This window comes from Choristoneura fumiferana, chromosome 11, assembly GCF_025370935.1.
Source record: "Choristoneura fumiferana chromosome 11, NRCan_CFum_1, whole genome shotgun sequence".
Lineage (NCBI taxonomy): Eukaryota > Metazoa > Arthropoda > Insecta > Lepidoptera > Tortricidae > Choristoneura > Choristoneura fumiferana.
This window is the reverse complement of record NC_133482.1, coordinates 2,408,183-2,434,879: the sequence shown is the minus strand read 5'-3', so window position 1 is coordinate 2,434,879 and position 26,697 is coordinate 2,408,183. Positions and strand designations below refer to the sequence as shown.

Genomic DNA, 26,697 nt, shown 5'->3' with positions numbered 1-26,697 from the left:
CATTTGCAGGGAAACAGTTCCACCCTGATACGCGCTTCAGTTTCTTTGGATATTATATTTATATTTCGGATATTATTCGCGGAATAAAACAAACATTTCGAAAAGTCAATAACTTTAATAACTATAATAAACCTAACGTCTACATCTCTAAGTATAATTACAAAAATACTTCAACACTGGACCTGGTGTGAAAATATATCGTTTACAAATTTCCGACTTGCAAAATTTTCTTTCCAAAAATAGTTCTGATTTACGTTTAAGGTCTACAAATTATATAAAAATATAAAAAAATGATATGAGAGATCTGATGATACGGAAATTATGACTATGAGTCACTATGGGATACGTGACATAAAGGTAAACATGGCAAATATGAAATACACTCTTAAATGTCCCTTAAATTTAAACTAGCATCATAATTATCATGCATCTTGAAATGTCTAACAATAGGAGATTTTTTGTCTGTCCATTACACATATACAAAAATATTTTAATGCATGAGTAAACTATCCCAAAAATATTTTATCTAATAGTTATACTTACATAAATAAGTTTTTAGGATTCCAAATTTAATTACATGCAAAAGGTATTATCCAGAGTAAATTTCGAATGTTACAAAATGAGTGGTTCAAGCTGGACCACTAATTTTGTATAATGTTTAAAATTTCACCCTGTATTATTCACGATGAAAGTATTAAGTAGTACTACGGTTGAGATGAGTATTCAATAAAATTATCACACGTTTTCACTATGTCCAGCATAGTACAAAAGTGTAAGGTACAAAAATATATTGTTAGAGCTAAATACGTTGTTTTCATTTCGTTACAAGACATCTCAATGACAAAACTAACTGATGTACAACAACGACTAATTAGGTTACACACATCGAATTACATCCAATTAATTCTCTTATCACAATTTGCAGTCTTGAATTAACAGGAATTTTTAACATGATTGTTTATTTGGCACGCGTCGAGTCGCCGAGACCAGCTCGTCTTAATGCAACTTACCGGAAGACAAGTGCACAAGCAACAGGCCCCGAGATATCAATCTGGATCATAAAGACTATAAAACATAGCTAATGTTTGGATACGCCTAAAATTAGTTCAGCCGACTTTGTTGATGAGTTCATCGCATATGGCCGTCAATTCTTCGTTCGCTTTGGTTTTCTGAGCGAGACTTTCTTCCAGTGACGTGATATGCAAATCTTTCCTCTTTATCATAGCGTTATACTTTAATATTTCACTCTCATGGGCTTTGTTCAACTTCTCTAATTCTTGGTTCGCGTGATTAAGTTTCGAAGTAGCGTGCTGTTTCAGTAGCTCATAATTCGAATGCATCTTGGCAAGGTTCTCCTCAAATTCTTTTATAGCATTCTTGTATGCTTCTTCGTTCGTTTTGTAGCCTATTATTACTTGCTTACTCTTTTCGTATTTACTATGTAAGTCGCTGAATGACACCTCCATGCTTGTCAAATGTGCCGTTTGTTCGTCCCTGTCTCGTATAAGCTGCATGCGCTCTTCGGCGTAGCGTTTCTTGTCTTGTTCGGTTTCTGATATTAAACTAGCGATGGTCCGTTCGTACTCTTCTACAACTGCTGCCATGCTCCTGTTCATTTTCGTTTTTTCAGCTAGGTTTTCAGTCAATTCATTAATTTTTTGTAGTCTTTCTGAACTCACTGCTTCAAGAGATTTCATTTGAGTTTCTAAAGCGGATAATCGGTTTTTGAGTTCTTTGCTTTCGCATCTTAAATTATAGACATTTATTTCCTTTTCGGCTAGCAACTCTCTTAATTGTGTAAGAGCTTGATCAGCTTCAGTGCGCTCTCTACTGGTGTGCGAGACCGTCGTATCCAGACCTGCCGATGGACTATTGCCACTCAATGAAAGCAGCCTATCAATCACTGCCATGGCAGGCGATGTAAACGTCATCGACAGCCTATTTGCTCTAGTTGGTGTCAAAGATTTCTTAGGTGTGACCACTGGGTTCACAGCTGGGGTGACGGCCATCATTGGTTTAGACAATACAGTGACATTCATATCATCGTGAGTGTCTTCAACGTCACATTGTACTGCATTGGTTTTGTTCAAGTCTGATGGACCGGCGACCAGTTCATCAAATGACATTAGCTCCTCGTTTTTAGGAGGCATCGGTTTTGACATTTTCTTGGGAGTGCTTTGTCTTTTTTTAATCTCACTTAAAGCAGCAGCCACACCTTCTGACGTAACTCTCCGAGCAAAAAGGGGATCAAACTTAAGAAATAAGCTCTCTTTGCCGCTGTATGCCACTTCATCGGTATTGTTCTGATTCATAAGGAATTCAAATGCTTCAGCATCTATAAACATCTCAGCAGCTTCCGTGTCGTCTTCATGCGCCTGCGCATTAATATTATTTAAATCAACATGTGCTTTATCATCATCGAGCTCTGGTATTTTTTCGGTATAATTAATATCCTCGGCTTCTAGAAATGGACCTTCTATTGTGTCTTCGTCTTCAGTATGAACTTCCTGGACAGTGACATCCTTTTCATCACTAGTCCTCGAAGAATCACTGCAAGTGCTCAAATTATGGGATGCATCTTTTAATTCGCTTCCAGTATCAACCGTTACAGTAGTATTGGCATCGTTTGCAGTAATAACGAATGATGTCTCAGGTGAAGATTTGATTTTACATTTAGTTGCGAATGGATTAACCATATCTAAATCAGGTGGTGGTGTCTGACGAACTTTGGATTTAGTGGCAAATGGGTTAAAGTCTTTGTCATCTATTTCGGGTAAATTAAAAACGTTCTTCGACTCAGTGCATTCGGTGGATGAAGCAGCAGCAGAGAAATACGCAGATTGTTCTGAAGATGAAGTATTGTCTGAGTTTATAGTAGATTTACGACTTTCACTCATAACAATATCTTCGACAATGTTGGTGGTGTTATCAGGATTATGTTCAAATGATTCCGCCGCCATAGTTGTTTTTGTATGATAATTGGCCACTTTATCTGTTTCAACAAGATTGGTTGCCTCTGGTTGATTGGTTGCTTCATCAATAACCGGTGTAACAGTCTCGGTTTGAGCTATATCAATTTTCTGTGAATTATCCTGCTTGATATCAATCTCTTTTTTAGGGTAGTCTGTGTCCTTTTGGTTTTTAGGTTCAACTAGTTTTGATGTGGGACTCTCCGTACTATCAAAAGTAGAATTAAAAGCACTTTTTGTTTTCAAAGGCTTTCTTTTTTCTGGCATCGACTTTCTTCTGTTTTCATTTTTACCTTTCTCAGAGAGCTCCGATTTCTCAATTCTCTGGTACTGTACAGGTTCTACTTCCGGCTGTCTGTTTGGAGATGCACCAGGTGGTGGCGACATTCTAATCTTCGTCTTTGTTGCAAACGGATTCATAGCGTCAAGGTCATCAAAGTTCAAATTGTAACCTTTTGAAACTATTTTTGGAGACAATGGTGGTAAAGTCGATTTATCGGAAGTAGAATTTACGCTATCTTCTAAATTGTCGCCTTTGAATTGAACGACAATTTTTTCTTCAGCCGATATGGAAACAAAAGGGCTACTATTTTCAGACACCACTACTTCTTCATCTATTTCCCCTTCAGGTTGCAATACACTTTTTATAACTTCCGTTGTATCTGAACCTGTTCTAATAGATATATTGTTTGAAGTGTCTGTAATTATCTCATCTTTTGTAGTCGGGGCATCGGTGTTATCTTCACCAGCTTTCTCTAATAAAGGTGTTAAAGGTAAACTGGGCACTTCACAACACAAAGCATTGGCTGTTGAAGTTACATTTTTAGTCAGCTCCGAATCGTGTGTAGTGTCAACAATGTTTATCTCATGTGAAATGTTTATTTGAAGATCTGGTGACTTAGTTTCGTTGATTTTTGGATCTAAGGATGTTTCTGGCACTATTACTGACGAAGTTACTGCTTCTACCACATTTGAATTAGAAAAAGTTTCAAAATTGTCTGGTAAATTTATATTAGTGCTAGCTGAAACGTTCTCAGACTTTTCTTCAAATGCATTATTCTCCATTATAATAGCAGGCGCTGGTTCATGTTCGCTCTCAATTTGTTTTTCAGTAATTACTATGTCATCCCGTAAAACAAATTTGATTTCCTGTGCATTTGCTTCAGGTAATTCGATTTTACTAGGAAGATTTTCAATACACATTAGTTGTAATTGTTTAGGAGAATCAGATATTTTTATGGTTTCATTTATTTCATCAGAAGAATCAGTTGTGGCAGGGACATCAACAGCTAAATTTTCAGGGCATTTTTCTGAAAATTGTTTGCAGTAAGATACCTCCATCTTTTCTCCTTCATCAATCTCAACAGTATCATTTTTAATTGAGACTTCAGATATTATGTTTTGGGTTATTTCCTCATCATTACCATTTTCACTGGGTGTTGCAGTTACAGAATGGTTCATTAAAACAGTATTATTTACTACATTTTCAATATCAGTAGTTAAAGCAATTTGTGGTTGAACAGGGTCAGGGACAACAGTTACAGCTTCGTGCAGTGAACTATTGATCTTTATTGAATGATTATCATCCATGTCAGGTATTGGAACATCGCTAGGTAATAAGGTCAGTTTACAAGAGATGTCAGGGTTGTCAGTTTGATTATTTTCTAGTTTTGTTTCAAGACTCAATTCAGTTGTTTTATTTAGTGCTGCCAATAAGGTATTTTGCGCTGTCTCGACTATTGGCAAAGTTTCAGTAAGTATTTCTTCTGACTGTAAATTTTCTTGGTCCAAATTTTGAACTATTTCATTAAAATCATCTTCATTGGGTAATGGAATGTCACAAGGTAAAGGATGATTTGGCATGCCATCACTTATTTTTTCAACTGTTTCCAATCTTACATTATCTTTATTTTTTATAGTATGAGAAGAATCATCTGTTGTAGAAATAACTTCAGCATGGACTGAACTAATTATAGGCAAAACAGTTTCGAAGCTTGAACCTATCTTATCTGGTTGTAAGGGTGTATCCAAATCATGAATTACATTTTCTATTTTATTATTTTCAATACTTACATTTTCAGCATCTTTAATAGAACTGATGTTTTCAGAAAACATGGAATTCTCGGAACTTGTGACTAGATTTTCTAATAGTATCGGCTTGTCTTCAGTAAAAGTTTGCTTGAGTACATGAGTTGCCTTAAGAGCTTCAGTATTATTTAAATCGACTTTATGCTTATCTAAACTTACATTGGTTTTAACTGTTTCAGAAGCATCAATAAGATCAGACAATTGGTTGACAATATCAGTAGTGGAAAAATCTAGTTGCTTTACTGTTTGATCTGCATTAACATCTATTTGAGAACCATCAATTAATTTTAGTATATCTACAGTGGTATTCAAAAAAGGCAATTCATCTGCTGCAACATTCTTTTCAGCCAAATTTTTTTTAGTATTATCTTGTTGTTTGATAATAAATTCTTCTGACTTGGCATTTTCAGTAAAAATTTGGCATTCATCCTGCGTAATAGTTGTTTCACAATCAACAAATTCTCCATCAGATTCTGGAATATCAAAGGCTGCGCTTTTGTTTCCAGTTGCATTCAATGTTCTTTCTCTCATAGAAATATCATTATATGAAACATCCATATATTCTACTGAGGAATTAACATCATCATTAATAGGCTGTTGTAAATTGTCAGGTTTGGAGATGACTGGCTTATCTTGAAAAAATAATTTATGGATCGGGATTTTTTCTGTACTAAAAACTATTGTTGAGTCATCGTTCCATTGTAATTCTTTTTCTAAATCTTCATTAAACACTAAACTTTCCTTATGTGAACTATTTCTTCTGGAGATACTTTTTTCTTTATTTCTCTGATTAATGGGAGTAGATGCCATAGCCTGAGGTTTAGAATCAGGTAATTGTACATCAGTTGGGCTTAGAACAGCATCTATGGCTTTGCTTTCTGCTTCTGCTGGAGGAATAGGGCTTTGTGAAGAGCGGAACATACTCAGAACAGACTTAAGCCCTCTCATAATCGGGGAACCACCATCTTTAGCGATTTCTTTTGTCGGTGTGGTGGCCTCAGGGGTATGCGTCATAGATGAAGAGGAACTTGGAAATGACAGGGTATCAATTTCATTTTCATTACTTACAGTTATTGTCACATTGTTATTGTCAATTTTAGTAACTAATTGTTGAAGAATTGTAGCATTTCTAGTGCTGTCTGCTGTAAGGTTTGCTGGTAAAGATTGTAGAGGCAATACCTTGGGCGTTTTCAACTCTGGCTTGTTCAAAGCAGAATGTAAGGACCGAGTCAAATTATTTTCATTTTCATTAATAACAGTATTATTGAGAGACTCGTCTGTGGAAGCATTGTATCGGCTGTCAAGAGAGTGAGACATGCTTTTTGACATCGGAGAGGCAGCAGGGGTGACGGAATACCTTAGTTTCATGTTGAGCTCTGAGACATCAAGTTCCTCGTAGCCTTTTTCAGTACATGGGGTTCTTGGCAAAACATTGCTATGATGATAAGTGTTTTCCTTGTTGTCAAAATCACTTTCGATGTCGTCCACGTCCATTGGCTCAGCGTGTTGAGCCATTTTAATAAGTTTTACTTCACTCCTATTACTAGTACAAATCCATAGAAACACCGTAAATCACTGCACAAACGTCCACAATTAATATTCTATTCCGCTCCACACGTCAATCAGGAGACGAGATGCGAACAAAAAATTAGTACAATGTTTACAGTTAACCGATTTCAGTGGGTTTCACTTCAGATTTCTAATACGTAATACGAGCGTCGTTTCGGTATGTATGTCATTTGAAAACAAAAATGTCTGCGGGGAATACACGCAACTCACACTGAAAGTCTATTTTTAACCTTTTTGTGGTGCGCGCACTGCGACGTTCATTTTATGTAACGCGCGCGCCCGAGGGAAACTTGCCAAAAAGCGGTTGAGCTCGAGCGTAAATTCACAACGAACGAAGACCGTTTGAAATCCAGTAACTTTTTTATATTTCAACTGACAGTAACGTCAGTGTCATTTCATTCAACTTCATTCAAGATCACATTAAAGCTACCATGCATTGTCTGTCGCTCTTGTTTGGCTACTGCTGAGGTTTTAGGTAGCTAGTAGCACTGTTCAAAATTATAATTAAAACATTTTAACTAATCAAAAATAATGTTGCCTTAAGTCAAACAAAGTCTATTTATTTCAAAGAGTAATGTTTGGTTCCTTTTTGTGAAAAATACTATCAGTTTGCACATTCATGGAGCTCTTTCAATAAAGTGCGTTTACAAAGCTAGTGTTTGTTTCTGTACATAGTTTTTTTTTTTGTCTAAATAATTATTTATGTTGTGAAAAAAAGGTAACATTAAAAAATATATTTGTTTGAATAATGCAGAGCAAGGCAGTAAAATAAAACTGCTGCTTATTATTTTTATATTGCTTGTAACTTCAAAACTATGAAATTACAATCACAGTACTTAAGCGGTACTTTTGTAAAAATTAAAGCATAACGTTGGAATCTTATTTAGGACAGTAATATTAAACATATTTTTCTTATAAAATGTAGGAAAAAAAATGTAGAAATGGCAAACAAACTTTGAACACTTAGGTATCTCTCTACTCAACTGTCAACTGTCACTGTCACGATATATGATGTAATTTATTTTGGTGAATTTGGCGATTGCGTGCGTGCGGCTGCGGCATGGCGATAATTATTTTGTGAAGAATATTAACGCTCTGAAATAAATTAAAAGAATATTTTTGTTTTTTTTTGCTGGTTATTCTTGGCAAATACTTTCGAGCATCACCACTCAATAAGGTCAAGTAACTTTAACGTACGAATAAACCTATCCTATCCTATCATAAACTACTACTTGTCGTTCATTTTTTTCACGGCTGGTTGATTTCTTTATTACAAAACCGGCTTCTAGATTGCCGAATGCCAGCAAGCCGCAGTTAGTTCGTTCGTTAGCGGATGTCTTTGCGGCCGCTTGCGTCTCGTGACTACTGTGGGTCCTAATTATTTACAAAATATACGGATCATTTGCACTATTTAGTTTGCGAGGTAGCGTCAATTTATTTTTATTAACACTGAAAATAATCTATTGAGTTGTGCCAAAATGTAAATTGAAGTTTTGCCAATGTTATTGCCATATTGCATTTAATTTAATTATCTACATTGTTGTGTCAATACTTTTACTGATGCATCCTTCAAATTCTTATTTCAAATATTCTTCAATAGTAAAGTACCTAATTGTGAACTAATGACACTTTTTTTACAGGATGCGATGACTATGGAAATTGAGAATGTGGTGAATGTGAAGTTATTATTTTTTGCTCAATCCAAGGAGCTGGCTGGCACTAAAGAATCCTCCATCCTACTGCCTAAGAAGCTCAGCTACAATCAGCTCCTGAACATAATTACTGAAAGCTACAATTTACAAGCTATAAAGAATAATATATTGTTAGCAAAAAACGAGGAGGTCTGTGATGAGGCAATTGATATAGAGATAAATGAGTGTGATCATATTGCTGTGATACCGCCTCTAAGTGGTGGATAATTTTTTTTTACGTAAAGGTTATTAGTGGATATGGATCATTTGCAACTTACAGCCGACAAGTTGTCGGTGGATGCGATAAGTGAGCTGGTTGTGGACGACAGCTGCGGTGCTGTGTCCATCTTCGTTGGCACAACCAGAGATAATTTTGATGGTAAAAAGGTAAATTGTTTATACATATTTTGAACTAACCTTGTTCCATAAGAGTAACAATATTTTCCGAGATATTATAATGCAAAAAAAAATTTGCTATTTGTTTTCCTGGTTCTCAATAACAATACAATTACAATGACTCTTTATTGTACACCAGAAATAGTAAGCAAGCTCTATTGTGTGGCCTCGACAAACATGCTCTAAAATAAATTAAAAACAACATACAATAACATACTCAATTAAAGTTAAAAATATCCTTATAAATCTAAAGTATTGTTGGATATTTATCTACTCTAAATTTGCATAAAATTCCATATAATTTGTTGTTAACTAATAAGCCGACAAACCTGTAAAATAAATAAAAAAAGTAATTCTGCCTTAATGTTTTCCTCTCATAATAGCAAAGGTAATCATATAATATTTATTTCACAACAACAAGACATGTTAAATAACAACGCAGAGCTAGCTAACAGTCACAAAAACAAGTTGGTGACCTTGAGTAGTTTTTGTCTTGTTGACTCAGATGCTAAAGTATATTTATACAATATATTTTCTTATCACTGTTACAACAGCTTTTCTCTGTTTTGTACTATTTAATAATTTAAGTAGCTTTAATCAAAATTTTCAACTGCTTCTTGTCTCACTAAAATATTACAAATAAATACTTCACATCAAGTCATAACAAAATTACTTTGTCTTTCATAACATATTTTTTGTAGCCAATGGAATATGTTTAAATTATTCAATAATAAGAATTAATGATAATGATATTTATTTGTACCTGAACAACCCTGGTGCTAATGGCCCATGACCATGACAGCCAAAACTAAAACCGAATTTCGATTACTGTTTCATTTTTGGCTGACACCAAACTTTAAATTTAATTTGAGGTTGATTCTAGTACATATCTTTAAAACTTGTTTGCTTTAGAATTTTTGTAAATGAGTTGGTGTAACATTCTGTAGATTATTCAGGTCAAACAAACTTTTAATTATTCAACAGTAATAGTAGTAAGTATGGCATATATTTAGTTCTAATGCGAATGATTGTAATGCAAATGATGCCTACACCAGGAATTCAATATCATCAGTGTTTCATACCAATTTAAACGAGCTTGCACGCCTTGACAAAGAATCATGAACATATCTAGGGTTATTGTTCAGGGGGGCCTGGCCTGGATTTTTGTGTGAAGCTATCAGTATTAAAGAATTTTGAATCGGTAGCCCAACATCCTGGAGTGGGCACTAGACCATACTGGGGTGGGCACGGCCCACCCAGCCCCCCCTCTATATACCCCTATGATCATGAATTGGTTCGAAACATCAGGCATACTCGACTTTTAACATGCAAGTGCCCCACTTATCAATGTCTCAAACTAATTTATATATGTGTATCTATATATAACATAGTGAGACTTTTACCAAGCCTACCCTTTTTTTTATGGGTCAAAAGATATCCTCGCTCGACCAATGTTAGCTCCTGAATCATTCACTTCTTGTAACAATATAATGTACTGTCGCAGGTCCTCAGGCTAGAGTATGAGGCGTACGAGCCGATGGCACTGAAAGCCATGAAGGCCATATGCACAGAGATCAGGGACAAGTGGCCCGCAGTACACGGCATCGCCATCTATCACAGGTAAGCAAGTGATCAAGGGAACAAAATGTAATGACCACCGAAAAATATTTTAGTACACCACGCAAATTATACTAGGCAGAGGAATTGCAAAAATTCCAGCTTAATTAGTATTCAAAGGCAAAGTTAATTAAAAGTATTACAAAACTTATTCAATGATTTCTAAATGTTCTAAATGATTGTCAAATTAATCACAAATTTTATGAAATAGGCAATAGCCATTAGTGGCGTAGCGTAAGGAGGGCGAGGGGGGCGGCCCGCCCCGGGCGGCACTTTTAGGGGATGGCAAAATTCCATATAAATAATACTGAGTAATATATTGATAATAATATATTTCACATTTTTGCTGCACCTACGATTCGGAGATTTTCCATTACTTATACTGTGACGAAATCGAGGAATCCCTTTTCTATAAAGATATTGGAATACCTAAACAAGGGGGCGGCAATTTTTTTTTCCGCCCCTACCGGCTGATACCCACGCCACGCACGCCACTGATAGCCATATCACAGTATAACAAGTTTTCCCTACAGAAGGCCGACGCCTTTAAAGTTGAGCGATACCGCAGGCTGTATAGCTATTTACGCAAGTAAGGAAGGGTTGTCACAAATTTAAAATTTGAAAAAAAATTGAAATTATATAAAACAAAATGAATTATTGGGTGGTATACTTTCTAGGGGTAAGAAGTATCAAAATTATGCAATTTTTGAAATAAAAAACCTTTTTTTTCTACAAAATAATACTTTCATAGATTGTAGTAACCGACAAATACTTTTGGTTTCTAGACTTGACGGACTTAAAGTTCCTGTTATTGAATTTAATTAAATAAAAAATAAATATATATAATTATATAAATTGATGAAATCTTAACTAGTTGCTTATTAATGCGAGTGGAAGATTTGCACGCACTCACAGTACACGTCTTATGCACCACAATAAATCCATACTAATCCATACTTACTTGCTTACTAATATTATAAATGTGAAAGTGTGTGTGTTTGTATGTATGTTTGTCCGTCTTTCACGTCGAAACGGAGCGACGGATCGACGTGATTTTTAGCATAGAGATAGTTTATGGGCCTGACATAGGCTACTTTTTATCCCGGAAAAATGCACAGTACCCGAGGGAGCAGCGCGCGATAACCGAATTCCATGCGGGCGAAGCCGCGTACAATAGCTAGTATTATTATAAATTGAAATGTTAAAAAAACGCGACAGCGCTAGAAGACTGTCCCAAGCTACTAAGAAAGAACGGCGAAGTATGCAGCTGGGGCTCCTCCCACCCGCGTCTCACCCCTCACGCCCAGCACGATTGCTCTGTCTAGACGTCTCCGTCGGATTACTGTAGGGAAACTTGTTAGTTATACTGTGGCCATATTATGTCTGTTGCCCGCGGCGACCAATTCATCCCGTGGCGTGCCTCGGGTTGAGGCAGCGTCTACACTTGCACTGCCTCAGGTAGAGCCAGTTGCTCGACCCGAGGCTGACTCGATCGCGGCTTTGGGATTCCATTTGGATGGGTTAAGTTAGGCTAGAGTCCCATCAAGGTGCGAACCACCTTAGCACCGTAGAACTATAGACATCAACTCGTTGTCATAAGTTTTATTCATTTTGTTAAAATTATAACATTTCGACGGTTAAGAATCAATATCACCTAACTACATCATGCTAAAATTTGGTCATTCATTATTTTTAAAATAATACGGTATTTGACTATTTTGTATGTTTTGTAAATTAAAACTACACAATGCCTGTTATCGAATAGAAAAACAATTTTTAAGCTACCTTTACAAATAACAAAGTTATAAAGGTTTGAAATTCAAGATTAGACAGAGAAAGACATACTGGCATGTGACGTCACACGCCAGTACCGCCATACTTGCTGCATAGAGAAAAGCGTTTGAGAAAGGGACAGGTATATAGATTTTTCAAAAAATCACTAAAAATCCAATTTTCAACCGATTTAAGTTCTCTCTTCGCTAAACACTGTCTGTATATCTATATTTCATAATAATATTAAGATAATGGCAAATTCGGGAGTTGTCAAATACCGTATTATTTAAGTCAATATTTTAAGCTGGTGTTCATTTTTGGTGATCAGTGCGATCAGATCACCAACACTCGGTAACAGATTACGCAATAATGTTGTGCTCACATCATCTTTATAAAAAGTAGTTCAAAAGATGTTCCATTATCACATCGCTTCACTTTTATCTTATCGTGTATTGTTCAATACAAACATATATCTGCGCTCTTGCCTCTTGCATATTAACTTCATAAAAGAATAAATATCTCACAAATATTATAATCTTCTATATGAATAAAAATGAATCGTAAAATGTGTTGCTAAGCGCAAAACTTGGGAACGGCTGGACCGATTTCGCTAATTCTTTTTTTGTTGTGTTTGTTAATGTCAGGAGAAGGTTTTTATGGAAGAAAATATAGAAAAAATCAACGGGGGCGAAGCCGCGGGCAAAAGCTAGTGTTATATAAATGCGAAAGTTTGTAAGTCTATTTGTTTGTTACCTCTTCACGTAAACCGCTGAACCGATTAAATGAATGGGAAAGGAAATTGGATAGTTTTTATTCCGGAAAATTGCATAATTCCCGCTAGATAGCGATAAACGAACTCTACGCGGACGGAGTCGCGGGCAACAGCTAGTATAATAATACTTCTACGACACGATGTAGAAGCGCTAGTAGAACTACGCAAATAACGGTTATTGATCATCGAATCGCAATAGACTATCCCCTTATTCATAAAACTTAACAAGCCTATGTTAACTAACAAATGCTTTGTCCCTTTCTGACAAATACAAATGTCGAAGTGACAGATAAGGACAAACGAATTTTAGCGGCATTTTAACTAAAATAGGTTTGATTGTCGTTTATGAATAAGGGGTTAACATATATTTACGTACAGCCAAGGAGATATTAAATATATTACTGCGCTGTAATGGTTGCTGTTCAGTGTATCGTGTCGTGACCGGTTATTTCGACAACTTCCATGAAATTACTGACATCCTGTAATTTGTTAGTGTATTACACGTTACACGACAGCTCATTGTAAACTGACACTAATGCACTTTGCTTCACATGTCAATTTCCTTTGCAATATCCGGAAAGAAAAATGTCCAATCAATAAAAAGGACGCAGCAACACCTGGACGGATGACCTGGTGAAGCCGCGGGTTCACGGTGGATACAAGCCGCTTCCAACTGAAGCAACTGGAGATCCATGGGGGAGGCCTATGTCCAACAGTGGACGACCTACGGCTGTTTTTTTTTTACGGTATAGGGGGAAAACGAGCAAACGGATCGCCTGATGGTAAACGATTACAGTCGCCCATGGACACCTGCAACAACAGAAGAGTCACAAGTATTTTCCTCTCTTCTCCTATTTATGTTTTTACTGTGTTTTTGTTGTGATGTAGTGTGTTTTTCTTGTCAATAAATGTTGTCAGTTTGAGTTTGAAGTGCGTTGCCGGCCTTTTAGGTAGGAGTACGCTCTTTTTTTGAAAGCTTGAAGGTCGCATCGGTCCGAGAATACCACAGGCGATAGTTCATTCCAGAGCTTTGCTGTGCGAGGCAGGAAATTACTGGAAAAACGCACAGTAGAAGACTGCCAACCATCTATATGGTGAGGATGGAAGTATAGTCGCGTAGGGCGGTGGCGGAAGGATGCGGCAGGGATCAACCCGAACAACTCCTCGGAGCACTCCCCGTTGTACATGCGATAGAGGATGCACAGTGAAGCTACATCTATCTATGATATGATGATGATGACTTAAATCTCGTATTTAATGGAATTCTCTTGAACTCATTTGTTTTGATATTGACTTCTTAACGATGCTCCTGACCCACCTTATCTCTACTCTAGTTGTGGTTCATATCAGTAGTTTATCGGCATTTGTAGCGCCGAGATAACCCAGAGAATGATATTCTTACGGGTAAACCGCCCCCCAGTACAGTTTGTGTCAATCGGCCACTATACATTACATAGAGCATGTATTCTACGTACCTACATGTCTAGAAAGTCACTGCTATATTTAGGGCCTACGCTAGCTTGTGCGGGTGCCCGGAGCGGGCGCACGCCTGCGGGCGCGAGTGCATGTAAAATCCGTCGTACGCGACGCGCGCAGTTAGTGCTGCTCATAATCATAATTATTGGCAAAGGCAATAGGCCTATACAGACGTGCATATTATTCTCTTTTTTCTTTTATTTATATTTTGTGTAGTTAAGGTATATTTTTATGTTGTAAATTACTAGATTTGTGTATTGTGAAAAAATTGTTTTAGTTGTCGAGTTCACTGTTGTTGTATTCTTTTAACTCTTAAATGGTTCCAACGGAAGACCAGCGTCGGCCGCAAGGTTGACATCATGCTGAGTTGGGACCATTTCGTGACAAAATTTTTTTCCTTTTTTCTTTTTCTTTTATTTGTAAAAAATGTCACGAATAAATGTTTTTCTTTCTTTCTTTCTTTCATACTATTTTTCAATAGGCGTCCACGCCCTCCGTGCAAACCGCGTCAGCTAGCGTTAGACCGTATTTTATTGTGAAAAGGTTGTATTGCGGGTTCAGCTTAGGCTTACACGGTGAAACGCAGCTACAACGAAACTGCAACTTCTAGTTACTTTTGAGTTTCATTTGGATGAATTTGGTTGGATGGAGTGTATCTCAACCACTGCAGTGCTCTACATATAATTAGGCAGTAATGCATACTAACACTAGACGTAAGGCAACTCTATATACTAACTACTAACTCTGACATGTAATTACTTTATTTTGATTTTGATTGTGATTATGTAATTTAAAATATTGTTGTCTTGTTAATATGAAGCCTTGAGTTTTGAAATAAATATTATTATTATTGAGTTTATGCCATTGACTTCTTTGAGGGACACACGTGACGCAACCAGTTTGAAACCGGTTTGAAACGCGTTGCAAATCAGTCGCATTGAAACCGGCGTGCAGGAAACTCGTGTTTACGTTTTATCGGCTTGGCGCCATTTTCAGTGCAATAAAGTGGCTGACGACGAAGATAATAGTAGATTATTGTCGTGGCCTGGAAGTAGGCAATTGCTGGCTGAGTATGAGTATTAAACGGACGAGCTTGCGAGTCCGTTTAACTAATACGAAGCCAGCAATTGCTATTCCAGCCGAGACTAATATAAAGCTTTTCTCAAAAATGGTGAATAATTCTGAAATAGAATAAACTTTTTCTCAAAATATATTATAAAATTTAATTTTATTCCACTATTTTTCTTATGCTTTCCCGCCTTTTTCATTAAAAATAAACTGCAGGTGTATTTTCCACCGAAAACACCACAAGCTATTTCAGACCCAATAGAAAAAGTCCGGAGTTCCAACAAAATATCTGATACCCGCGATTAGACTTGGCTGTATACGACTTGTGCCAACATTTCCATGGCCTTTTTCTTTAAAAAAAAATGTGACTGATTGCAGGCGCGCTAATTCATTATTGTCGAGCTAGCGCGCCTGCAATCTTTTTAACTTTTTAATTTTTGCTGACCATAAACTATGCACTTCACCTTCTGATATGTAAAGAATAATGTCAACTTTTACGGACATTTTTGAAAAAAACATTAAATTTGTGTTGGAAGTTGACTTTTGCTCATACGATAACAATCCATGAATTTTTTATCAGTTTCTTGTAATTATTTGGCAGCCACAAACATACGCCAGTTGATATTCATCTCAATGTAGAGATGTATCCACACACTTCTGCGTTTACGCCACTTTTGTCGAAGATACAAATACAGAACCACAACTTCTTCATCACTTGAACTAGATATTTTGTAGACGTCTGTTCTCAAAACAGAAATGATTGTGAAAATTTTTATCACATAGTGGTTGCGTCGTGTGTGGAAAACGATTGAAATTGGTTTCAAACCAATAATTTCAAAAGGGTTTCGTTGCAGTTGCGTTTCACCGTGTGTGCTGGGCCTTACAGCGGCGGTCAGGCAGAAATACCTGGTCGAAAAAAGCTTTGTTCAAACGAGAGCTAACACAGCTTTCATTCACAAGGCTGACCTTCCTTTCATCTCCATAGACGACCAGATAGTCCAGTTAGAGAACCTGACTGCGAAGCTTAAGGTCCAGTGTTCGATTCCCGGTCGGAGCAGATATTTATACTGACTACGAGCTTAGTGGTTAAGTTTAGGTTCTCTAACCACTAAGCTGTCCAGTCGTCAAAAAATCTTCAAATGCTTGCGTCTGTGTTCCCTGATTGCTTCGATCTGGCCGTATTCCAATCTACGATGGATGAGGATAAGGCAAGCGTGCTCCATTATAGTCACCATCTTCGCTTACCATCAGGCGTGATTATGGTCAAACGCAAGCTCCTCAATTCAAGCAATCTCTGTATAAAAAAAAGACTTTTCATAAGACGACTCTTTTTACGTGTCGTAATAGTTGTGTGTAATCTGCTGTGTATTATATTGTGAAGCACGCAGTCCGAATTGATGAGGAGTCATTACAGGTTCAATTCCTGGCATAAGCTATAATTTTCTAATTTTTATATATATATTTTCAATATATTCTAGTTTCAGTATAATTTGTAAATTTTGCTGATCACAAATATATCGTCTGCAGGCTAGGCAACGTGCCGTGCCGCGAAGCGTCCGTGGTGATCGCAGTGAGCAGCCCGCACCGGCGCGAGTCCCTCGACGCCGTCTCTCTCTGCATCGATCTGCTAAAGGCCAAAGTGCCCGTGTGGAAGCGAGAGGTCTACGCGGACGCAGCGCCCGCCTGGAAGGAGAACGTCGAATGTGCGTGGTCTAGTAAAAATGTAACTTGTAGTAACGGACAGAAGGTTTGACCTGGCGAATGTCCTGAGTTGTGAATGCGTGTGCAGGGTAAATGGCTCTTAAATCTTAAGGTGCATCCACACCGCAGTCAACTTTTGTAGAGCAACATTGTGCAACACGATAAAATTAGGAAACTATCATGTTGTTCAGTTAAAATTCGAGTAATTTTTAATTAGTTAACAGATAGCAAATAAAATATGTAAAACAATAATTACTGATAATGGTATGGATGTACCTTTAGTTAAAAATATTTTCCTTTTTTTACAAGCTTTTATTTAACTTCTACGTCGTATATTTATTTTTTTGCCTCACATCTTGCAAGTTAATTTTGGTCTACTTCCAGTGGTCAGATGACATGAAATTTGTGACATATTATTATGTAGGTTTCATGAAAATGCAAGTACAGGAAAAAAAGCTTGCATGAAATATTGAACAAAATCTTATTTATGCAAAATCTTTCATCTGCCCTATTCCGGCTTCTATCGCGGAAATAAACTCCGAGCAGAGCTCTCTCTCAGAAAGTAAATTGATTGCACAGATTAATAAAATGGCTGATCGGCCAGTCGCATTCATCTGTGCACTCAGTCTAATTGTAATTACCGTGTCTCTACTGGGGGGAAACGACACGGGAATCAGAGTGGTGCAGAGATGTTTATTAAAATTCACGATGCTTTCAAATCTGACAGTGAATAATGTGAATTCTACACCCATCTTATAGTATGTGATTGCATCGAATAAATCTATTACGCTCGTATTTAAGGTGCATTTTGAATACCTCGCTGAAAGCATAATAATTTTACTCTTTGCTTTATTTGTGCATGTTGTTATTCTAGTTTAACCTTGTTATAGCTCCTATTATTAAGTCGCACTTCAAGCAAGACTTAAGCCAGTATAAATAATACAGTCTTTAAGTTTAATAATTATTTACTTACCTATTTCATAGTTATTTCTCAAGTGACACGCTTCAGTTTTTTTTTATGTTGTTTTCAACTGTTGTATATTTTTAACAATATTTTGAGGATAGATATAAGATGTTGAAGTAGGTGTTTTTGTAGTGTCAATTGATGACGATTCGAATAACATGATAGTAGTCAATAGAATAGAACGCAATTGTGGATCCAATGGCATGAATTATGATATATGATGCTTACTGTTATGTGGAAATAACTACAATAATAAATGAAACAGTCGACTCGTGATATAGTTCTGAAGCAATTTTGGTACATAACTGCAGGTCATAATATGACAATAAACATTGTTGTGTAGCTTTTGTTATTTAAGTTAAGACTTTCTTTTAAATAATACAAGAGATACATTGTATCTACGTGCCTATATATATTCATTTGTATGGTACATGTATTATCACGTTGTTATTGCAACTATGTATATATTTACATGTCTGGCTTTTTGTTTACTTTCACGAAGTATGTGTGAAACATATAAATAAGTGAAGTTGTTTGTAGATCTATTTTGTTATACGTAATCTTCTTTTATGTTATTTAGTTTAACGCACTACAGGTTGTGTGGAGTTTTATTAGATTATTTTTTATAGCCAATAAAATGCTTTGTTACTTATTTGTCACGTATTTTATTTGACGAGGCCTGGGTAGAAGGCTGAGTATTTTTACCTGATCTCGAGGCTACCAAAAAAAAACGCTTCATTTGCTGTTTCCACCAGAGCTGCTCTGAGCGAGGATAGGTAATGAAACGTTTCTATTGGTACATGACAAATAAATTCCTCGCAACGCATCCTTAAAAATGCCATAAGTAGGTATGAAAATACTTTGAGGAAAACGAGTCAAGTATAGGTAGAGTCATTCACGATGACGCGTGCCGTAGCTCTTGTTACAATGTCATTAATGTCTATTTTTTACAAAATCCCGCGTCTTCGTGGATGGCACTAGGTATATTTACTAATACAACTCGAAACCGAGTCGAATGTAAAACAAACATTAACAGCAAAAGGCATCATATTGCAATTTACGTCATTGTAAATTCTACATATTGCGTAAAAATATCTCATAATATAGTAGAGGTATAGTCAACCAATTTGATTCCTAAGCCACTACAGAACCTTGTCATAACGACATGTATATTATTCAATAAGTGTCATAGACATTTTTTTACTAAGATAAAGTTCCATGGTGGCTTAGAAATTTGTTGATTGTACATTCGGCCATTTTTGAGCACTTTGGTACTTTTTTCTTCAATCAAAAGTAGAGTAGTAGTTAGTACTTTGTCAAATTAAACCAGATCAAGGCAGAGTGGTACGTGTGATGAAATAGGTTGTCAATGTCAATGTGACATGGTTTTAAGTTGCTTATCATTTTCACAGACAAAGTTACAAATCTTGATTTTTTTAAAAGGACGAGAAAGAAACAAAAATATGTCACTTAAAATGTTTATTTCTATCCTGGCTTTTAGTCTTACTCTATTCATGTTAATACACGAAAGATAAACAAGGACAGTATACCTACTGTTTTCACCCATTATCTTACAACTATAGATATTGCTCAGTCACACAGTGGAATAATCCAAACCCACTGCCCTTCTAACCCCTAAAAAAGCCATTGCGTAAGTACTTGGTACTCATTCATGGGCAGTAGTGATCATTTCCCATCAGATGACCCGCACCGCATGTTCGTTTGCCTCCCTCTCATAAAATAAAAACAAGTGCGAGTCGGACTCGCGCACGAATGGTTCCGTACCATTATCTATAGAACATTAATCTGTCATCTCCCAGGATAACAGGATCAAAGGAATTTGGGCACAAATTTGTGCCTCTGGGAGAGGACAGGTTAAGAGATAAGCAAAAAAAACGGCAAAAAAACAAATTTGTTGTATGGGAGCCCCCTTAAATATTTATTTTATTTTAATTTAATGATTTATTTTTATAGTGATTATACAACTAATGATCCTGTGAATATTACAAGCGTCTACCTGTTGCCGTTTTAATATCAAGCAAAAAAAAACACGTTTGTTGTATTTGCTTTATTCTGTTTTTAGTATTTGTTGTTATGGCGGCCACAGTAATCCATAATCTGTGAAAATTTCAAGTGTGTAAATATTACGACTCAAGAGATAGATCTCTGTGACAAACGGACGAACAGACAGATAGACAGATAGCGGAGTCTCAGTAATAGTGTCCTGTTGGCACCCTTTGGGTACGGAACCCTAAAAATGCATGCCAATATAATAAGCAGGAGTTCATATTTTTTCAGGCGCCCCAGTACCCCCGCCCTCCCCCCCAGTCGACCACATAGACAAGAGCCTAATACAAATAAACGTCTCCGATGAAGAACTGCAGCAACGCATACAGAACTTCATCGAGAGAAAGAGAGAGCAAGTGAACATCAGCAACATACACGACTTCATACCGGGGAAGGAGGATGATCAGACGGAGGATACCTGCGCGAGGGTGAGGACGCAGTTCGTAAAGCGGAGCGACTCTAAGGGACATTTGAAGAGTGAGTGAGATAACCAAATGTGTCAAATATTTCAAAAAAAAAAAAAAGCTGCCCTCTTGTATAAATATTGCTGTGCCCAACAGGGTCCATGATGATCACAAAATCTCTTTGTAACATCTGTAACCATACATTGTGGAAAAGCAATAAAATATTGAGTATTGAGTAATAGAATGTTAGTGCTATATTGTACTATCGACGTGTTTTTTTTTATTCGACTGGATGGCAAACGAGCAAATTATTAAATTATTTTGTGTATTCGTCATTGAACTGGTTGGACGTTGTATGTGTTGTGTGCCCAGGAACCAGTGGCGTGGCGCCGTGACAACTCGATACCCACCGGATTGCCTAGCTTGATCATTTAGCTATAAAGCTGTAAAGTTAGGTTATTGTTTAACTTAGTCCTACAAATTTTTGTATGTGTGTGGGCGCGCGCATGAGTGCGTGCGTGCCTGTTTGTTACGCTAAAACGGCTGGACGAATATGTAATGAAATTTGGTGTGTAGATAACTGGCACTGGAATACTAGATCTAGATAGTCAATGGGTCATTATTCGAGCGTGACTGGAAACCGAAGTGACCGCGAATATGAGGCGGTGAACATGAAATTGAATGATTATGAATGGGCTGTACAGTCGCCATCAGATATTTCGGCGCAGCCATGGTCAAAAATACATGACTCTAATACCTTAATAATAGAGTGCATGTGCCGATATTTTTGACCACCCTGGCCGCTCCGAAATATCTGATGGCGACTGTACAACTGAAACAATTCCTTTGCTTTTGCGCTTTGCTTGCTTTTGGGCTGTAGAATTTGATGTCATTTTCCATAATTTTTTCTCCTAGTATTTCAAGTCTGTGAATTTTTAGACGTCCTGCACTCTACTAGATAACGTGGAAACTGTAACAAAACCTTCTATCATGTCAACAAAAACGTGCCCTCGAAAGTGAAAAGGAATAATCGCTCGAATAATGACCCGAATAACAATTTCACAGTGTTACTAACAATTTAAACTTCCAGTCCGCAAGGTGTGCAACGAGTGGGGCCCCCAAACGGTCTCTGACTTCAGCCAGCCGGAGCCCGCGGCGTCGGGCCTGCCAGCCTCGGGCGTGCCCACGGCGTCGGGCCTGCCCGCCGCCATCGCCGAGCGCGTGCTCAGCGTAGAAAAGTTCCTCAACATAGGGCCGGTGGCGCCCGACATCTATAAGAGGCTGAAGGCTATGGAAGACCGGATCGCGTATCTGGAGGCCATCTCGCCGGAGTATGCTGAGTTTTGGGTATGTTTTAGCATTTCAACTACCTCATTTTCGTGGTCACATTTTTTTGTGAACAGGCTGTAGAATTTGATGACATTTTCCATTATTTTTTTGTCGTCCTGTACTTTTACTGGATGACCTGGAAACTGTAACAGAGTCTTCTATCATGTCAACTAAATGCGCCCACGAAAATCGTACGGAATAAACGCTCCAATAATGATCCCTTTCGCTACTAACTGCTCATATACAAGACATCATATTCGCGGCCACTCGGCTTGAGTAATTCGAGAACTAATAATTGTTGGGAATATATTCCCTACGCTGACTGAAAGGAACTAGTTCATTTTATTTAGTTTTGTTCTGTTACTTTCAAGATGTTCCCATTATAAAAAAAATTATATTCCATTCGCTTATAACTTTTACCCTTTTCCAGGCCAGGCGAATTTAGATACCTACAAAGCTACGCTACCACAAAATGAATCAGTTTTATATTGTTGACCTGTGAGAGATTACTTTAAAAACGAATAATATAACATCAAGTTATTTTGTACCATATTGTAAATTTAGCAAGGTCAAATATTTGTGTACTCGCTGGAAAAGCGTTAACTAAATTTATGTGACTATGAAATCGGAAACATTTATCCATGATTACTGTGCATTTATTTACTGAAGTGTCACTATTGAATGCCTTTACAGAAATCCCAGAAGGAGCCAGACGAGCCCGAACAGAAACCAGCCATGAACTTCATATTCTCTGCCGAAGACATCGCGCGGAAGATTGAGCAACTAGAAAGGATGGACAGCATGTGATAGTTTTCACGTGAAGATTACACCGATGAGTTGAAGAAACACTATTGTGTGAAGTATAGTCGAGGAAACTTTTTAATAATCAATTTCAGTATTATTTCTATAACTGACCTATTGGATATCAACATGACATCAGTAGCACAAAGGTTCCACCCTGGTACACAATTCAGTTTCCTTGACTGTAACTTCGGTGCCCAGGATGCCTACTCCATCCATCTGCCTGGATGGATTTCTCTCTATGTGGCTTGTAGCCCTTCTCCACACTATACTAAATCCGGGTGTCCACTGAGCGAGACGCCTCGCGCGGCAGCCGTTTTCGGTGGGATTTTGAGCCGTGTCGAACAAAATCATGCGTCATGAGCTTGCCGCGCGAGGCGGCTTGCTCAGTGGAGACCTGGCTTAATCTGAAGGCAGACACTGCTCCCGGGATTCTTCATTCTAATAGTTAGTAAGTAGTCTACGTAACGCACCACTCGTGTGTGTTCCTAGCAGGCCAGTGTGACCTAGGGCACCGCGAGCAGTGAGTGTTTAGCAAAAATTAATCAGCTATTCAACTTTAGAGTAAGCCCCCTTTCACAAGGACCAATAGGAAGAAATGAGAAATAAAATTAAAGAGATTTATCTTACCAATCTATATTTCACATGTTTTATTTACAAATTGATTTTTACATCAAATCATAAACGATTCCCTGCTATGTCTCAAGTTCATTGGCTTCAATCATTATGAAACCTACAATAATAAACTCAAAAATGAAATTCGAGATCAAAACGAGCGAGTAAAATGTTCTTTCGTAATGCTCTCTCGCTCTTGCATGATTAGTTTTTGACACTAATCTGCAGGAATTTCATATTCTGAGTTTTACTTTTAAGAAACCACAGCCTAAATAAAGGAGAATTTGTGTAACGACGTAGGTTTCCAATCTCATGCTAAATTTATATCTAGCCGAGACGGCAGGGAGCGAAAGAATGCACTGTCTCCCTCATTTACTTAATCTGCGTGCAGGACAGTGCCCCCCCCCGTCTTGCCAGGTATATACTTAACGTCATAAATACAGCAAAGCAAGTCTACAACAAGAGTAAATCATAAATATCTATTTATTCTATCACAAATGTAAATAGTCTATTGGACGAGTTTTTGTCCTGTAGTGGTTTTCAGTGTTGCCAGAAGACTGGCTCATAGGGCACAATGAATGTAGAACCAAACATCTTGCACCAGTACACTAATTTAAGTGCAGTAAGCCGTGACTCCATCAGTTCCACCCTTTGGCAGTCATTGCGAAGCCACCGTCAAACACATCAAATGCCGCGGCGCACCAGTTGCGACAAGACTAACTGCCGCGCTCAGAAAAGTCAATATTTAACACGTTCTTTATCCAGTGTATCCAGTAAGATACCAAAACTGTGTACACTACATTATGGCATTATAATGCAAAATCGAATATGGGCCATGAATGACAGATATCAGCTGCTGCAGCTAATGTTGATGGGCAAAATACAGGGAAAACGGTGCCCTGGAAGGCGGAAGACATCATGGCTGCGAAATATAAGGGAGTGGACCGGCATCAGCAGTGCTGAGCTGTTGCTCAATCCAGATGGCTCAAGACAGGGAGACATTTTCAGAGCTAACGGCCAACCTCCAGTAATGTAACTAAAGTAATAAGGCTTTAAGAAGAAGAATGGCATGTAAAATCGAAATGTTGAATTGGGCTTGTGGATTGTATAGGTTAGTATCAAGTCAAAAAGGACCTTTCTGAGTTCGACATTTGGGCGAAATAATCTGCAAATATTACCACTAGCATCATTACAATTGCACACGAATCCTAAACTTAGTCTAATAATGAACTCTGATAGACACTGAACGTAAAAATAATGACATTTATTGTATGCTTATGGTATATTTAATAAATAGACAAAACGCTATTATTTGTAACGCATATTTATTCCCTTGTTCCACGTACATAACCAGTACTGGCAGGGGTCGAATTGTTACCTAACTAAATTAGATCCTGACGCTTCACCGCCCGTTGTCGCGTCGCACTCGCTTCACTCGCTCTTCGTCGTATATATTTTTCCGGAATCTAAATCGACACTTAAAGTGACCAATTACATTACCGAAAACTCTTTGAAATAGAAAACATTTGGCCCGTTCCAGTGCTGATTATGTACGGGGTATCAGAAATATACGAGCAATATCCATCAGAGTTTCTTAAATAAAATCTATAACTTTTAAAGAAAAATAAATAACGAAGTAAACAGTGTCTGGTTTTGAGATACAAAGAACATATCGAGTTCATTGTTGATCAAGACGCAGAAAAATGCTAGAATTTATAAAGATTATTTACATTTCATTTCACTATGTATGATGTTTAGTCGGCCTCGTAAGTGATTTTAACCGTTTCCGCTTCTATTTGCATGTCATTAAGGTTGAAAAGTGGTAAGCTTAGTTGGTCTACCTTACATATTTACTAAACTTTAGCGAGGCGAGAAATTGTACGATTACTCAGTTAAAATTGTGACTCACTGATCTAGATACTCGTGTTCCCCTGTGTTTGGATATCTAATTTATGAAACCCTGGTTTTTCGCTGAAAATATCTTTCCCAAAAGACAAAAAAAAACTTTTTATGTATTTTTTTTTTCTAATCTGTGTAATGTTTCACTGCTGTTATAAATAAATTATTTTCTTTCTTTCTGTCAAACGATTCATTTCCCAACTGTTCCATGAGGACCAACGATATTTTTTCTGAAACGAAATTATTCAGGCTATATTTCAGGACTATCCTGTAGAACCCTAAAGCTTCGGTTACGTTAGTTTTACAACAATACTCAAGTACTTACAGTTAAAAAAAAAAGTCATTTGGGAAAAATATTTTCGGCGTAAAATTAGAAAACCCTTATCTTCCACTCTCAATAAACCTGTGTCCTTTATCAACATCCACGTCCCTCAAAGCTCCACTGTCTGCCCGTGTCCCTACTGTCAACATTAGTCCCTCGCGTGCATCGGCAGGGTTCAGTTGGCCTGCGCGGGTCGGCGCAGGTAGACGACGACGCCGAGCGCGCCCAGCAGCGCCGTGATCAAGTACACGTCCCAGTTGGAGAGGGAGTCGCCCGACACCAGGGCGGCAGCGACCGGGTTAGCGGCTAGCGACTGGGAATTAAATAATTAAAAATTAATATACGGTTTGGCCCGTGTCAAAATAAAACGGATAAGGTTGCGGTGTCTGACGGCGAAGATTAAGCATCCTTCGACGCGGAATCGACTTTATACGACCAAAAAACGCTTTATTTCAACGCAGTGAGAGCGAAAAAGACGTCTTCCTGTCGGTTAACGTCGTTCCGCCTCAGGCGAGCCAATCAACGTCTTTTTCGCTCTTTAATAAGTCAGGAATCGTACACGGAAAAAAAGGGAATTTTTTTGACGAAGAATATTTAAGTAATTATTTTCTTTACGTAAGATAATAGTTTTAACCCAAGACAATATTTGTCTTCAATCCAATACAATATGTCTGTGCAATATGTCGTCCGGCTATATACGAAATATTATTGACATGACCAAGGGTATATTGTGTTAATCTAAAACATCCTATTTTTCGTGTAACTGTGTTAGAAAAATGGCCTTGCGTGTCCTAGTAGGCGGGGTTTAAAAACCGTGTTATGCGCGTCATCTGACATGGCCCGCGCTCGGGCACGTGCCCCATGTTGGACGCGTCACTCACCTCCGCCAGCTGCGCGAGCGCGGCCTGCGCGTTGAGGCGCGCGAGCGCGAGCGCGGCCGGCAGGCGCGCGTCGGGCGACGTGTCCGCCGCCAGGTCGTAGCAGCGCTTGGCCAGGTGCAGGTCCCGCGCCAGCCCCAGCCCGCGCTCGTGCATGTATCCCAGATTGAACGTCGCCTGCGCATTGTGCAACTGCTCCGATGCGATCCTGAAAGCGAAATATTAGAAAAGTAGAAGCGGTAAATCACATTTTTATAACCAGTAAGTCGAGAAAAGTCTTTAGTTGTAATTGTAAGTG

At 37.9% G+C, this 26,697-nt stretch overlaps 4 protein-coding genes across 7 annotated transcripts in view; 2 read left to right on the top strand and 2 right to left on the bottom strand.

The window, feature by feature from the left end:
* Window positions 1-95: 95 nt before the first annotated feature.
* LOC141432483 (uncharacterized) lies at window positions 96-6,990 on the bottom strand. The gene has a single exon (XM_074094068.1). It carries the CDS (start codon window positions 6,570-6,572, stop codon window positions 1,107-1,109), a length of 5,466 nt encoding a protein of 1,821 aa, XP_073950169.1. The 5' UTR covers window positions 6,573-6,990; the 3' UTR covers window positions 96-1,106.
* Window positions 6,991-7,643: 653 nt separating this feature from the next.
* Window positions 7,644-8,545, top strand: Mocs2A (Molybdenum cofactor synthesis 2A). Of its 4 annotated transcripts, none has more exons than XM_074094064.1 (2): window positions 7,644-7,803; window positions 8,267-8,545. In XM_074094064.1, the coding sequence occupies exon 2, from the start codon at window positions 8,273-8,275 to the stop codon at window positions 8,543-8,545; it is 273 nt and encodes a 90-aa protein (XP_073950165.1). In that variant the 5' UTR covers window positions 7,644-7,803; window positions 8,267-8,272. The 4 variants fall into 4 exon arrangements, with proteins under 4 accessions (XP_073950165.1, XP_073950166.1, XP_073950167.1 ...); XM_074094065.1 differs by lacking the exon at window positions 7,644-7,803 and adding an exon at window positions 7,810-7,993; XM_074094066.1 differs by lacking the exon at window positions 7,644-7,803 and adding an exon at window positions 7,810-8,049.
* Window positions 8,546-8,575: 30 nt separating this feature from the next.
* LOC141432481 (molybdopterin synthase catalytic subunit-like) lies at window positions 8,576-23,322 on the top strand. Its single transcript, XM_074094063.1, has 6 exons — window positions 8,576-8,704; window positions 10,218-10,333; window positions 16,947-17,122; window positions 20,383-20,628; window positions 21,646-21,902; window positions 22,578-23,322. Exons 1-6 carry the CDS (start codon window positions 8,576-8,578, stop codon window positions 22,689-22,691), a joined length of 1,038 nt encoding a protein of 345 aa, XP_073950164.1. The 3' UTR covers window positions 22,692-23,322.
* The window catches only part of LOC141432956 (protein sel-1 homolog 1-like), a 5,666-nt gene continuing 2,274 nt past the window's right edge, over window positions 23,306-26,697 (bottom strand). Inside the window, exons 2-3 of the mRNA XM_074094791.1 lie at window positions 26,403-26,607; window positions 23,306-25,834 (exon numbers count right to left, since the gene is read on the bottom strand). Coding sequence (XP_073950892.1) covers window positions 25,697-25,834; window positions 26,403-26,607 — 343 coding nt within the window. The 3' untranslated portion in view covers window positions 23,306-25,696. The remainder of the gene's footprint in view (window positions 25,835-26,402; window positions 26,608-26,697) is intronic.

Excerpts from the sequence above, each read along its gene's own strand:
- LOC141432483 (XM_074094068.1), bottom strand. The coding sequence starts at position 6,572 with ATGGCTCAACACGCTGAGCCAATGGACGTGGACGACATCGAAAGTGAT.
- Mocs2A (XM_074094064.1), top strand. The coding sequence starts at position 8,273 with ATGACTATGGAAATTGAGAATGTGGTGAATGTGAAGTTATTATTTTTT.
- LOC141432481 (XM_074094063.1), top strand. The coding sequence starts at position 8,576 with ATGGATCATTTGCAACTTACAGCCGACAAGTTGTCGGTGGATGCGATA. Across the intron at positions 10,334-16,946 it reads GGCATCGCCATCTATCACAG|GCTAGGCAACGTGCCGTGCC; the intron begins GTAAGCAAGTGA and ends TATCGTCTGCAG. Across the intron at positions 20,629-21,645 it reads CTCTAAGGGACATTTGAAGA|TCCGCAAGGTGTGCAACGAG; the intron begins GTGAGTGAGATA and ends TTAAACTTCCAG.